Source organism: Ascaphus truei, chromosome 5, assembly GCF_040206685.1.
Source record: "Ascaphus truei isolate aAscTru1 chromosome 5, aAscTru1.hap1, whole genome shotgun sequence".
In the NCBI taxonomy this organism is placed as follows: Eukaryota; Metazoa; Chordata; class Amphibia; order Anura; family Ascaphidae; genus Ascaphus; species Ascaphus truei.
In genome coordinates, this window is record NC_134487.1 from 8270840 (window position 1) to 8284194 (window position 13355).

General features: G+C 47.9%; 1 protein-coding gene across 2 annotated transcripts in view; it reads right to left on the reverse strand.

Moving 5' to 3' along the window:
• The window catches only part of SND1 (staphylococcal nuclease and tudor domain containing 1), an 810790-nt gene that overhangs the window by 762724 nt on the left and 34711 nt on the right, over window positions 1-13355 (reverse strand). For both annotated transcript variants that reach the window (XM_075599279.1, XM_075599278.1), the window contains exons 4-7: window positions 10021-10099; window positions 6680-6840; window positions 2932-3023; window positions 1518-1676 (exon numbers count right to left, since the gene is read on the reverse strand). In XM_075599279.1, the coding sequence (XP_075455394.1) occupies window positions 1518-1676; window positions 2932-3023; window positions 6680-6840; window positions 10021-10099 (491 nt within the window). The remainder of the gene's footprint in view (window positions 1-1517; window positions 1677-2931; window positions 3024-6679; window positions 6841-10020; window positions 10100-13355) is intronic.

Genomic DNA, 13355 nt, shown 5'->3' on the forward strand with positions numbered 1-13355 from the left:
CCCTTGTGTCCTACTCAATACTCCTCTATACTGCAGAATGGTGTGAGCGCTCAAGGACACAGAACCCCCACCCCCCCCCCTCCCCCCCCGGGAAAAACCACTTGCAAGTCAAGAACGCAAACAAATACAGGTATTACTGCAATATACACTTTAACGGGGCAGACCCGTTTAGGGGGTTAACCTTGGTAAATGACATCCTTTATCATAACCTGACACCCATAAGTGTTTGTAAATCATTACTTAAAGTTAGTTTGTAAACATGGTGAGCGGAGACTTGGGAGGGGTTTGATTTCCTCTGGCTTCTCCCTTGTGTCTGATTACTGTACTAAACTGGAGTTTGCACAGGCAAAGCCCACTTCTTATCTTTATGGGTTCTCTGATATGGGATAGGTGGGCGAAGGGTAAAGAAAACCCCTGATTGACAATCAATCCTCCATTTAGAGGCCCCTAAGGTAATGTGTAATTAATTAGCAAAAGCATTCCCATCTTTGCTTTTAGAACGGGTACATTTAAAGCAGCAGAACAAGCAATATCCTACATCTTTTTATATATATATCAGTTCTGTACTATGAGAAAATACTTGCAGCATTTATATATAAATAAAAATTTATATATATATGTTTTAAAGACATTTTTAATGTTTCTAATGTAGGAAGCGTTTCCAAAGTGACAGCCCCTTCTCCTTCTGACAGGCTCTGGCTCCTGAGCCCCGCCCTCTCTCTAGCAGTGCACCAATTGTATCTAGTAACTGCCCAGACAATCATATTCCAGGAACTACATTGCCCAGAATGCTGTGCAAGAACTGAAATGACCCGAGCAAGCGATTGATTACAGCAGAACGGATCGATGCGCAGCTCAGCTAATCACTTGTCAGTGTGCAGATTGTATAGATGCTCATATTGAATGGGGAAATATATTTTTTTTTTAAACGGTAGCTTGAACTGCCGCTTTAACAAGCTTTGTTTTTGTAAAGGTTATTTACTGGCTGGCTACTTGAGATTGCAGCGTTAAAGGCTCTGCTTTCTGAGTTACAAGAACGGCGGGACTCCATGCCCGTGTGATCTCTAGGGACAGCGTGTATACAGCGTGCTATGTACGGGACATAGGATGGCGAGACTCCATGCCCGTGTGATCTATAGGGACAGCGTGTATACAGCGTGCTATGTACGGGATGTAGGATGGAGACTCCATGCCCGTGTGATCTATAGGGACAGCGTGTATACAGCGTGCTACGTACGGGACGTAGGATGGAGACTCCATGCCCGTGTGATCTATAGGGACAGTGTGTATACAGCGTGCTACGTACGGGACCTAGGATGGAGACTCCATGTCCGTGTGATCTATAGGGACAGTGTGTATACATCATGGTACGTACGGGATGTAGGATGGAGACTCCATGCCCGTGTGATCTATAGGGACAGTGTGTATGCATCGTGCTATGTACAGGATGTAGGATGGCAAGACAATGCCTGTGTGTAATTTTTTTTTAGGGACAATGTATGCATCGTGCTACGTACAGGATGTAGGATGGTACCCAGGACATTCTGGTTGTGGCAGCTCTCCAGGACAATCTGTACATCTCTCTGCAGCAGGCGAGACTCTGTGAAGAACTTTGCTTCAGCCGCAAAGGGCTCGGGGCTCTCGCTGCCGTCCGCTTCCCTTTTGAATGTCGGGCACTGCAAAGGCAGGTACAACACTTAGAAATGCAAAAATCACAGGAGTGAGGCCCAAGGGGGAACGCGCACGACAAACGTAGGACCTAATCTGAGAGGCCAGCACAATGAAAGCATCACTGGTAGGAATGAATAACGCATGGATCAGAGCGACGCTTCCCAGAGGCGCGGTCGGCGGGATCTCCGGGGACTGACACTTCCAGTCATTGTATACGCGCTCGTTTATTAGAAGTTTATTCGGTGTTTAGATGGAACCAATGCCAGCACAATCTTCTAATAATGAAATCACAAACTAAACAGTCTATAGGACCCTTGGAGATCGGGTTTACCACGCCACGTACTGGTCTGTATATCTCCGTGATCACGCTTGCGTTATCTTTGGTAACTGCGCTGTAGACGAGTAACGGCTGTTCGTACATTTTCATGCAGGTTCACTTTACAATGAGGGAATCTCCTCCATGTGGATGTAACTGATCGTTAAGTTTCACCCGACTTCCCCCCACTAACGGGAAGAGGTCTGTGTGACCAGGGTGTGTGTTTTTATCCCTCACTGGGTGTAGTTCTTCCCCACAGACTGACGCGCACTTTAACAATGAGGTTGTGGGGTTTGCCACACATTAGCCAAATGTAATGATGCATCTCAGCCGTGTGTACCCAACGGGGATCTCACGGACCAATCAGGCATACCCGCTGTATGTAATCCTTCACCAACGCACCAATTGGACAATAACAGCCGCTACTTCTGTATACATCAGGGGTGGCCAACTCCAGTCAAGTGCCACAAACATGTCACGGTCAGGATATCTCTGCTTCAGCACAGGTGGCTGAGTCAGATGTACCAGATTCCTGGTCTGTCGGTGGCCCTTGAGTACTGGAGTTGGTCACCTTTGTTTTAGACAAATGAATAAGCTACCCGTTCGGACAGCACAGGTGTGTGCGCCGGTAATGGACAGGAGTACGAGTGAGTGAATGGATGTGATTGGAATAGAATTTGTACTTTTACTACAATAAACAAAGAAACCCCAATGCACATCCAATGACAAATCTAGTAAATTACTATATACTTTCTCTATATATGTTCTTCTCATATGTATGGGTCATTCAGTTCCATCGTTTGGCCAAAACATCTTCATGTCCACAACCATGTCAAGCTAACCCTTCCAGCAGGCACCTACACTAGCAATGTTATACTGTCCCCTATGTATGTCCTCCCCTGCATAGAGACAGGATGTAGCCAATAATAGCATGGGAATCTCACCTTTATTCCAGACAGCATGACTGTGACCATATAGAAATCGGGAAGCAGCAATGCCCGCACCACACTGCCATCCCTCACGTGCTCGATAACGGCTGCAAAAGAAGAACGCTACACTGTCACAACGGTTTCACCCATCGTCTCCTGCCCGCACCTACGCCTTGATACAATGCACGGCGTGTATACACGCGCTGTATATACACATATCACACAGGACTCCAGCTGGGAAAGCATACAACCGCCACTGGTTTATACTGGCACTGCACAGAGCATATAATGCCGACGCCGCAGGACACATTAGGATGTGCCACGTTTAATGCTCATCACTTGCATGTCCACGATCAGGTACATGCAATTGAAACACGCAGTCACACACGGGACCCGGATTAACTAACGATATGAAGGCGTAGCCACCAACTGGATCTATTTAGCAGGTACTATACATATTATAAACAAGAGCACCTATAGTACCCGTTTCCTCAGGTGTTATCACTCAATAATTACTAAACTTTGGACAGAAACAATGCACCTGTAACTAACGGTGCAATCTCACAGGCGGAGTGTCCAATTTCTTGGAGGCTTCTGAACGGGGAAGTGTTTGGCGAACAAGCGTTTCCTTCCCCCTTATCCTGCCCGATTGTGCTGCACGCCTTGGGGGGGAGGGGAGGAGGCGAGGGAGGGGAGCGCAGCCAGAGGCAACCACCTTCTCCTAAATCTAACTTTACAAACTAAATTAAAAATATTCTGGGTGTCGGATTTGGGTACTATGAAATGAAAAACCCAGATAGGACCCCCTTAGTCAGGTCACTAGAAATAGTTAATGTCGATCCTAGGGACTATACTGGTCATCAGCAAAAGACATTCGATGAAGACTGTAAATGCTCCTTAACACTACTACCACGGAAAAAAGGAAAACGTGTCCATTTAACCTATTAAAGCTGCAGTTCAGTCAATATCCTGCATGTTTGTTTTTTTTAATAAATCAGTTTTGTAGTAAGAAAAAATACTTTTAGCATTTTCTGTTTTTAAAAAACAACAACTTTGAAAGACCAATTTTCTTGTATTCTATTTTAACAGCCATTTGCTAAGGCACTGCCCCATCATGTCCTGTCACAAGCCCTGGCACACCCCTTTGTCAGCCCTGCCCTCCCTCTAGCACTTGTCAGTGCAGGAGTGCTCATGAATATTCATGAGCTTCCACTGCCGGTCAAGCAGATTATAAACAAATGCCAGCTTTTAATATGTCACCAAATTTCGACCTATCAATACATGGAAAACGAATTGAGCTGCAGCTATACTGCTCTTTAGGTAATTAGAGATTGCACACATGAAACTATTGAAGTAAAAAATAAATGTAAAAAAAATAAATAAAAAAAGACTGACCTGCAGCTTTAAGCCCACCCCTGTCCTCAGACCCCTTCCAGCCCAGGAACGACTGCCCCTTTCGTTCATATTTAAATATCCTTTTTAAAAGTCAAGCCTGGAAATCTTTGCAAACATTGTAACTTCAGGGTGAATTCTGTCCCTTACCCCAGTGGGGCGCAAGCTTGTTAAGGGGGGGCGCGGCAGTTGGCATGGCAACGTGACTTTACCCCGCGGCGTCACGCCGGACAGAGGCTAAGGGAGGGGGTGGGGGGCGCGAGCAGGGAGGGAAGCAGGCAGGGGGGCACAGCAGGGAAAGATTGCACACCCCTGCCTTACCCAGTGTTCAGAGTTAGGCATGAATAAACCAGATTACCTTATCGATGGGGCAAAAGATGGGGGCAGGTGGGGCGAGACACTGATTCACATCTCTCCCGTACTGGGTAATTAACCCGTTCCCGGCCAGAGGCCAGCAACGCATTACAGGCGCCTCTTACAAAGAAAGAGCCATCGATAGGACACCAAATGAACGTATATACACACTGATATACAGGGGAGTATTTTTAATCCATTATTCACTTTGTTTTAACCAGTCGCGCCATTAGTTTAATTTGGTCTAACGAGGGATGGGTCTTTTAAACGCTGCATAGTGATTACACTTGAAGTGTTGACTGTTTTTCTATTAAAGCAGAAAGTTTGGAGTTGGTTAACAAAAAACCCCAAAGCAGCCGGGTTTGAGGGTACGGCTGAATGATGTTACGGCGAGTATAAATAACGAAGGGAAGAGAATCGGGGCTCCACGGATTTGCTCAATAAACTAATTTATTGCCAATAGACTTAACGTTTCGGCCACACAGGACTTTCACAGCAACAAATGTCTGCTTGTGAGAAAGGCCTGTGTGGCCGAAACGTTAAGTCTATTGGCAATAAATTAGTTTATTGAGCAAATCCGTGGAGCCCCGATTCTCTTCCCTTCGTTATACCCTGGATTGATAGAGAATCCTGACCCAGGAGCACCGGTAGTTATATCCCCTTTTTTCTGATTATAATAGTGTGCAGCAATGTATCCTTCTTCTATACAGCGAGTATAAATGCCATAGTTACCCGTGAGAAGCGCAATGCCAAGCGCTATACTCAGAGGGCGCTCCGGAATCTCGCCACCAATACAAGGGCTTAAATGTCCAATACTTCAACGCAAGCCGTGTCTGTAGCTATGGGCAATGTGACACTTTAAATCTCACAGGATTAAGTGAAGCTCGTTTTTATCTGCTACTCCAAAACGTTTGAATACAGGTCTTAATCCAGGTAATTGACACAAGCGAGCGTGTTTGTCAGACAAGTGGTCAGGTCTGGGAAGTGCCATTTGTGAAACATAAACCCTGTTTGTTCAAAGGCAGAAGTGTGCCCTGTACGCGCGGCTTGTACAAGCACTGGCTGAGCGGGGTGGTCAGGCTGAAGTAGCCAGGTGAGCCAAGAGGTCCTTTATCTGCTCTGCCTTGTACAACAATGTTAAAAAAGTATTTCCACTATACTTAAAGGGTCAGTCCCTCGTAGGACTGAAGTGTACTAATGGCAGTGAGATGGTTAAAGGGTCAGTCCCTCCTAGGGGCGAAGTGTACTAATGGCAGTGACATGGTTAAGGGGTCAGTCCCTCCTAGGGGCGAAGTGTACTAATGGCAGTGACATGGTTAAGGGGTCAGTCCCTCCTAGGGGCAAAGTGTACTAATGGCAGTGACATGGTTAAGGGGTCAGCCCCTCCTAGGGGCGAAGTGTACTAATGGCAGTGACGGTTAAGGGGTCAGTCCATCCTAGGGGCAAAGTGTACTAATGGCAGTGACATGGTTACGGGGTCAGTCCCTCCTAGGAGAAAAGTGTACTAATGGCAGTGACATGGTTAAGGGCTCAGCCCCTCTTAGGGGCGAAGTGTACTAATGGCAGTGACAGGGTTAAGGGGTCAGTCCCTCCTAGGGGCAAAGTGCCCTAATGGCAGCGACATGTTATCACACCTGGGTGTTGCCAATTAGATTGTTATTTTTTTTTAGAACAGGTAGTTTTCTTTCTGTAGGATTCTATGGGAAGCTTTGTTGTAGCCAAATCGATAGCCTTGGCGAGTCACCCAACGCATGCGCCTTCCCCCAGCATGGCGTCTTTATAAATATGGGATGAAGTATCCCGAGAACCTGGTGGTTCAGGACAGAGGCTCCATCTCTTACTGGGAACACAAACTTTACCGTCCAAAACTCCAGCCAGCACTTCTGCTTTATCCATATGAAAAGACGACTAGCATTAATTCCTACTGAATTTTAAACAGCCTACAAATGTGCCTTTTACCTGGCGCAGGGCTAAGTGCAGAAAACTGATCCTCCCTGCACCCAAAAGGCCCTCTTACCATTGACCGGCTTCTGGTGCATGGAGTCTACAAAGTTTCTGGTGTTCTCGATGGCGTATTTGAGGTCTCGGACAGTGTGAGAGCCAGTCACTTCAGCCCAGAGTCCCATCTTCGCCGCTCTCGCTTGTTCTTCTATTTCCACCAACCTGCTCTGTTCGGGTCTGACAAGGAAACACAAGGACCTTTTAATGGACGGCATTTATATCGTGTCACACACAGCCCATTACATACAATTCTGTGCACACAGTACCTTGCTCCACAGCTTAGAATCCAACTACAAAAGGATTTAAAAGGAGTCTGATTTTATTTAAGGCACCAAGGATTTAGTTTTAGGCTATTAAACTCATTACTATGATTATTAGGTCCTTTGGATCTGCATCTTTCGGGCAAGCTATGTGCATAATTATGAGTAATGCAAAGACTCCTGTCTGTACGTCTAGCAGCACAGCACGAAGATTGTAAGCTCCCCGGGCAGGGATTCCGTCCCCTCCGTGTGTACGTTTGTGTAACACTCGCTTATCCCCAATGATAGTGTTGTATAGTACGTGTGCAGACTGTTGGGTATTTAGTCCTCATTCTATAAATAAAACCGCAAAAACGTGGACAAAGCAACAGTCCGGTTGGAGGCCAACTCCAGACCTCAAGGGCCACCAACAGGCCTGGTTTTGGGAATATCCCTGCTTCAGCACAGATGGCCAATGACAGATTCTTGGAAAGGCAAGCCAACACCCACTGGCCATGACCTGGAAGAGTTGTAAGGTTTCCTGGCCTTAACCGCCCCCTGCCCCTATAGCACCATCGGATTTTTGGCAGACCAAGGTTGGGCCAAAGCAACCAAAGGGTAAGAGATTGGTGCAATGCATTAAAATCCTGATGGGCGATACCTTGGGAGGGGTGCGGTGTTGGAAATATTTGCCCCCCACGATACTCGAGACTATCGTGATACTTTTTATTTTGTACCACCCTGCCGGTTACAGGATCAGTCCCTGCTAACAAGACACCCGTAGTAACCCAGTACTTTGGGGTGGTTTTACCATTGTCTAATCCCTCCTGTGAACAGAAGTGTAAAGTGCTGTATATACATGGCGCTGTTTACGCACCGCGCACTAGGATGGGGGGTTTTCACTTCATCGCTTCATCTAATCAGGGTGATTATGTGTAAGGAAGCCAGCTACATTATTGCATTAGTCTGCTTAGTGACCCGCTCCTCTACACAGCCTGTTCTACAAGTAAAATGTCAGATTGTGAACGTGTTAAAAGCCAAAATATTAGTGTTTTCAAATAACCCCAAGACAAGGAGCACTTTCCCCGTTAAATGGCAGCGCGGTGGAAGGGTCAGCGAGCTCTAATTAAACGGCTGCTGTAACTGCGTGCTTCCTCTGGGTGGGAAAGGCCATTTGCCTGCCGCGCTGATTACACAGCCAGTTATTCCGTGGTACAAAGCCAAGCATACAAATGATTCATTTCCAGCTAAGTGAGGGCGGTATTGATCAATGGTGGGGATTTGAAAAGGCTTCTGGAGTCACAGAGGGAACATAAAGTGAGGCTGAGAACCGGGGCGGCCAATTGCAGTCCTCAAGGGCCACCAACAGGTCATTAGGAATATCCCCGCTTCAGCGAAGGGGCTCAATCAGTCCCTGCTTCAGCACAGGTGGTCCAGTCTTTGACTGAGCCCCTGATTGAGCCTCCTGTGATGAAGCAGGGATATCCTGAAAGCCTGACCTGTTGGTGGCCCCTGACGGGAGCTGGCCGCCGTGGCTCTGTACATTAGATGTAGTAGTGCTGCTCACGTTGGGGGACTCTGCTCCTCACAGAATAAATAAGCTGCTGACATTTTAAGCAACTTGCAGGTTTCTGCCCTATTTTAATTTAAGATGTTCCAATAAATTTCCATTCAACAGTTTGAACCACAAAATAATTCCACTCAAATCTTTTACGCCAGCAGTGCAGAACCGACGCGCTTCTCAGCAGGGGATCCCCCGGAGGGACTGCACACGTTGTACAAACGTCAACGGAATGGTGCGACAAGCTGCCTTAGGGGAGGGGTGCACAAACTGGGGGGTACGGGACCGCGCCCCGCGGTTAGAGGCCGCGCTCTTCGCCACATTTAAACGGAGAGAGCGCACGGGGGCCTCCGGCTCTTACCTTCTCTCCGGCTCCTCCTGCATCGCCTGATCACAGGACGCCGCAAAGATGAGGCCACAGAGCAGGTAAGAGGGCGCGACTTAAAGCTTGCGCACCCCAGCCTTAAGTTACAGCAATATTTAGTAAACGTGGCCACGGTCACTACGCACTTTAACTACATCTAAAACTTCGATATATGAGAATATGGTTAAAAAACCCTTTACCTTCTAAACTATTTAACACCAGAGACAGAACATGAAACACAGAGAGCTGAGTGCTACATCCAAAGACACTAATACACGGTACAGAGTGAGAGAGTGAGAGAGTGAGAGAGTGAGAGAGTGAGAGAGTGAGAGAGTGAGAGAGTGAGAGAGTGAGAGAGTGAGAGAGTGAGAGAGTGAGAGAGTGAGAGAGAGAGAGAGAGAGAGAGAGAGAGAGTGAGAGAGTGAGAGAGTGAGAGAGTGAGAGAGTGAGAGAGTGAGAGAGTGAGAGAGTGAGAGAGTGAGAGAGTGAGAGAGTGAGAGAGTGAGAGAGTGAGAGAGTGAGAGAGTGAGAGAGTGAGAGAGTGAGAGAGAGAGTGAGAGAGTGAGAGAGTGAGAGAGTGAGAGAGTGAGAGAGAGAGTGAGAGAGTGAGAGAGTGAGAGAGTGAGAGAGTGAGAGAGAGAGAGAGAGAGAGAGAGTGAGAGAGTGAGAGAGTGAGAGAGTGAGAGAGTGAGAGAGTGAGAGAGTGAGAGAGTGAGAGAGTGAGAGAGTGAGAGAGTGAGAGAGTGAGAGAGTGAGAGAGTGAGAGAGTGAGAGAGTGAGAGAGTGAGAGAGTGAGAGAGTGAGAGAGAGAGTGAGAGAGTGAGAGAGTGAGAGAGTGAGAGTGAGTTAATATATATATCTTTTCAATAAAATGGTCTTTTAGCTTAACTCTTTGGCCAAAGTGTTGTAAGCTGCAAAACATACAGGACCCCTATAAGCTCATATTGAACCCCCAAAATAACCACAACATATATATATGCGTATAAGTGTCAAACTAGCAATACAACGCCTGACGATAGAAGTAAACACTCCAAATCTAAGCCACTTTTTTTGCCATATCCGCGGTATACTGCAGGAAAGTACCAATACATTGTACCCAGGATAAGGAGGTCTGGCTGGGTATGAGGCAGCATCGGGGAGGGGGATATTTATATTAATACACGCAATGGCGCAAGACTGAGTGCGAAGCTTACGTTGTGGCCCTAACACCTTCCCGCCGAGAGGCCAATCCTTCCGCTACGAGGGACTCCGCGATGTTCTCTCCGGATGTGTCTGGGGAAAGAAATAAAGGTGTGTACATAAAGCAGAACGTGCAGTGAAGACCCCACAGGGAGGAGCGTTCACCATACGGCCGGGACGCGGTGATCGAGGCACACAGAGACTTCCTACAAGTAATATGGATCTGGATTTATAGCGCACGGCCAAAACAAAGTAATACAACGTCTCATATTTACAGGTGTGACCACACGGCCAATATCCTCCACACTGTTATACATCCAGATCCGAGGCGCCCAAAGCAGGAAAATACCACCGATTATCGGGCAACACTGCAGGGCCAGCCAACTGCAATCCTCAAGGGCCACCAACAGGTCAGGTTTTAAGGAAATCCCTGCTTCAGCATAGGTGGCTCAGTGGAAGCAGAGACTGATTGAGCAACCGGTGCTGAAGCAGGGATATCCTTAAAACCTGACCTGTTGATGGCCTTTGAGGACCGGAGTTGCGCAGCACTGCACTACTGGATAAAGCGGAGAAGAGCTGGCGATACGCGCTCCTTATAAGACCCCCCCCCCTCTATTTCTATAGGACGTGCAACGCTGAGGTGGTCTTTGTACAGAGGGGTCTTTGTACCAAGGCAATTGGAGCAAAAAAAACGGATTTTTATTCTGCGCCTCTGGTCTGGGCGCCAGTCATCACCCACGTGTGCGCTCACTCGGGCGTGAGTTACACAACGCCGCGGTTATTATGAGACGTATCAGATACTGCACCTCTGTGGATCACATTTTATTCCTTCAACTTGTACCCCCCAAATAAAAATCCCCCAGTTTATTGGGGTGTGTACCTTGTAATAATCTGAAGATGGGGGGGGGGGCGGGGGGGGCTTCTTCACCGGATGCAGCAGTACCCCCTAAAAAAAAAAAAGGAACCGTTCCCCAAGCCCTTTCTTTGCTCTAAACTTGCCTTGGTCCATAAACCCAAAGTGCACAGAGATGACCCAAAAAATAGAACTACAATATATGCATCAATATACACGGAATTAACCTGTATCTACTTTATTTCCTTTATAAATCACCAATACAGAAATAAAAAAAATATAACACGACTTTCCCTACAAATAAAGCTGAAAACGGCACCCCTACATGCAGATCATATACACCCCATCACTTCCCACCGCGGGGGACCTTTCAGCAGCAGGGCAAGACCCCCAGGCAAATCCAAGAGGGACAGAAATCATGCCGTGGGTTATTTTGCAGGGAAGCATTGAATGCACACAGTATATATCCATATCAGTATTATATCCCAAGCTATACACCAACGTGTCACCTTCTCACTGGAAAGGCGTCTATACCTGGCACCATGTTCTGACGCAGCCCCTGTAAAGGGACGAACCCCCCGCTTCACGTGTTCTGATAAACGTTTATAAAAAGGAGCCCAGATTAATGTGCAGAACGCCTACATTTATCCCGATATTTGGGACACAACATTTTATTATAAAGTCAAAATCCCAGCCTGCGGGAACCCATTTGTCTTTTGGGAATTACCTTTTATCTTTCAGCCTAATTGTGTAATTCACTGCCCTCCGGGAATACTACATGTCATGTCATTGTATTGGCACCGGTTGTTGTTGTCGTGGGATATAAATATGGCCGCCAGCGTAAAACTGCTAATTGCCAAAATCAGTGCAGCACTTAACTTCATAGACACAGGATTTTGTTTTTAACGCCCCTGTAAGCAGAAGGTATTGGACACCTTGTGACATGCCACGGTGTGTCTCTGAATTGGCTTTTTGGGAGAAGGTTTACAAGTCCATAACATTAAAGTGCTCGACCATGTTACATGGCTGACTGCTTTCACATGGCTACACCTAAAGTATTCTGCTAAATAGGGCGGGGGCATTAAATGAGCAATTACTGAAATGCTGAACGAGTCTACAGGCCTCATGTACAGAATAACCACCAGAATAGCACACATACTGCCCCATGAAGAAGCAGGCATCAGCCACGTGCCAGGGGACCAGGCTCGGGGCCCCAGCCACGTGCCAGGGGACCAGGCTCGGGGCCCCAGCCACGTGCCAGGGGACCAGGCTCGGGGCCCCAGCCACGTGCCAGGGGACCAGGCTCGGGGCCCCAGCCACGTGCCAGGGGACCAGGCTCGGGGCCCCAGCAACAGGGCCCCAGTATCAGGGTCGGGGCCCCAGCAACAGGGCCTCGGTATCAGGCTCAGGGCCCCAGTATCAGGCTCGGGGCCCCAGCAACATGGCCCCGTTATCAGGCTCAAGGTCCCGGCTTCCATGTCTAAAGCAGACAGGAAAGAAGATGCAGGAGCAGCGTTGCCATAAGTCGCCCGCGTACTTATCCCAAAACTTATTACAGCGAGAGGCGGCCTGATGGAAAATCCATAAGAAATCAATTACCCTAATCTAAACAAGTATTACCGTTAAATGAGAACTGCTCAGCGGCTATCCCCTTTATTACTGCCACATAGTGCCGCACGAATACTAATAATCAGCTTACAGCTTCGTTATAATTTAGAGCAGCAATCCTCTCCTCCTCCCATCGATTGCTTTATTTCTTTACGGAACGCGCAAGCTGTGTGGACGAGACGCCATTTTTAGCTCCGGGGGACCCCCATATTCCTGAGAGAGGTACCTCTGTTTTAGTTGGCAGGGGTTATTGCCCCGCTCCCGCTAGGGAGAGCAAAATGGCTGCCAAATTCTGCAGGCCAACCCAGAGACACGTCATGGAAAATAGGGGGTGGGGGGGGAAAGGGGTGGGGAGAGGGGAGGAGGAGGGGGGGAGGGGGGGAGGAGAGGGGGGGGGAGATGGGGGGGGGGAGAGGGGAGGAGGGGGGAAGGGGGAGAGATTTAAGATGATGGTCTCTGACTGAAAAAGCACTAGATCATTTATTTGCAGTCTTTGTATTGCCTCTAACTCAAAGGCACTACCCACATCCCTATACCCATGCACCCATGCACCCATGCACCCATGCACCCATGCACCCATGCACCCATGCACCCATGCACCTCAGCGCCCGGCGAGAGCAAGTCGCTCTACTCCACATACAGCAAAAACATCTCCCATCTTTTCAAGTGCAACACTCTTTTGCTGCTGTTTTTAGCAATCCCACCCTTCTCCGATTCCTTGTAACCAAAACCAGTTGCCGAGAAGGTGCCCGCCTGGGAGTTTAAAATGGCCGCCGCCATTCACACCTCATTAAGATGGAGGTTGCCGTGGCAACAGCTGGTGTCAGTGGGGCAAACAGGTGAAAATAACTCAACAAACGAGAAAGAATGAAATTCATGCACCGGGTT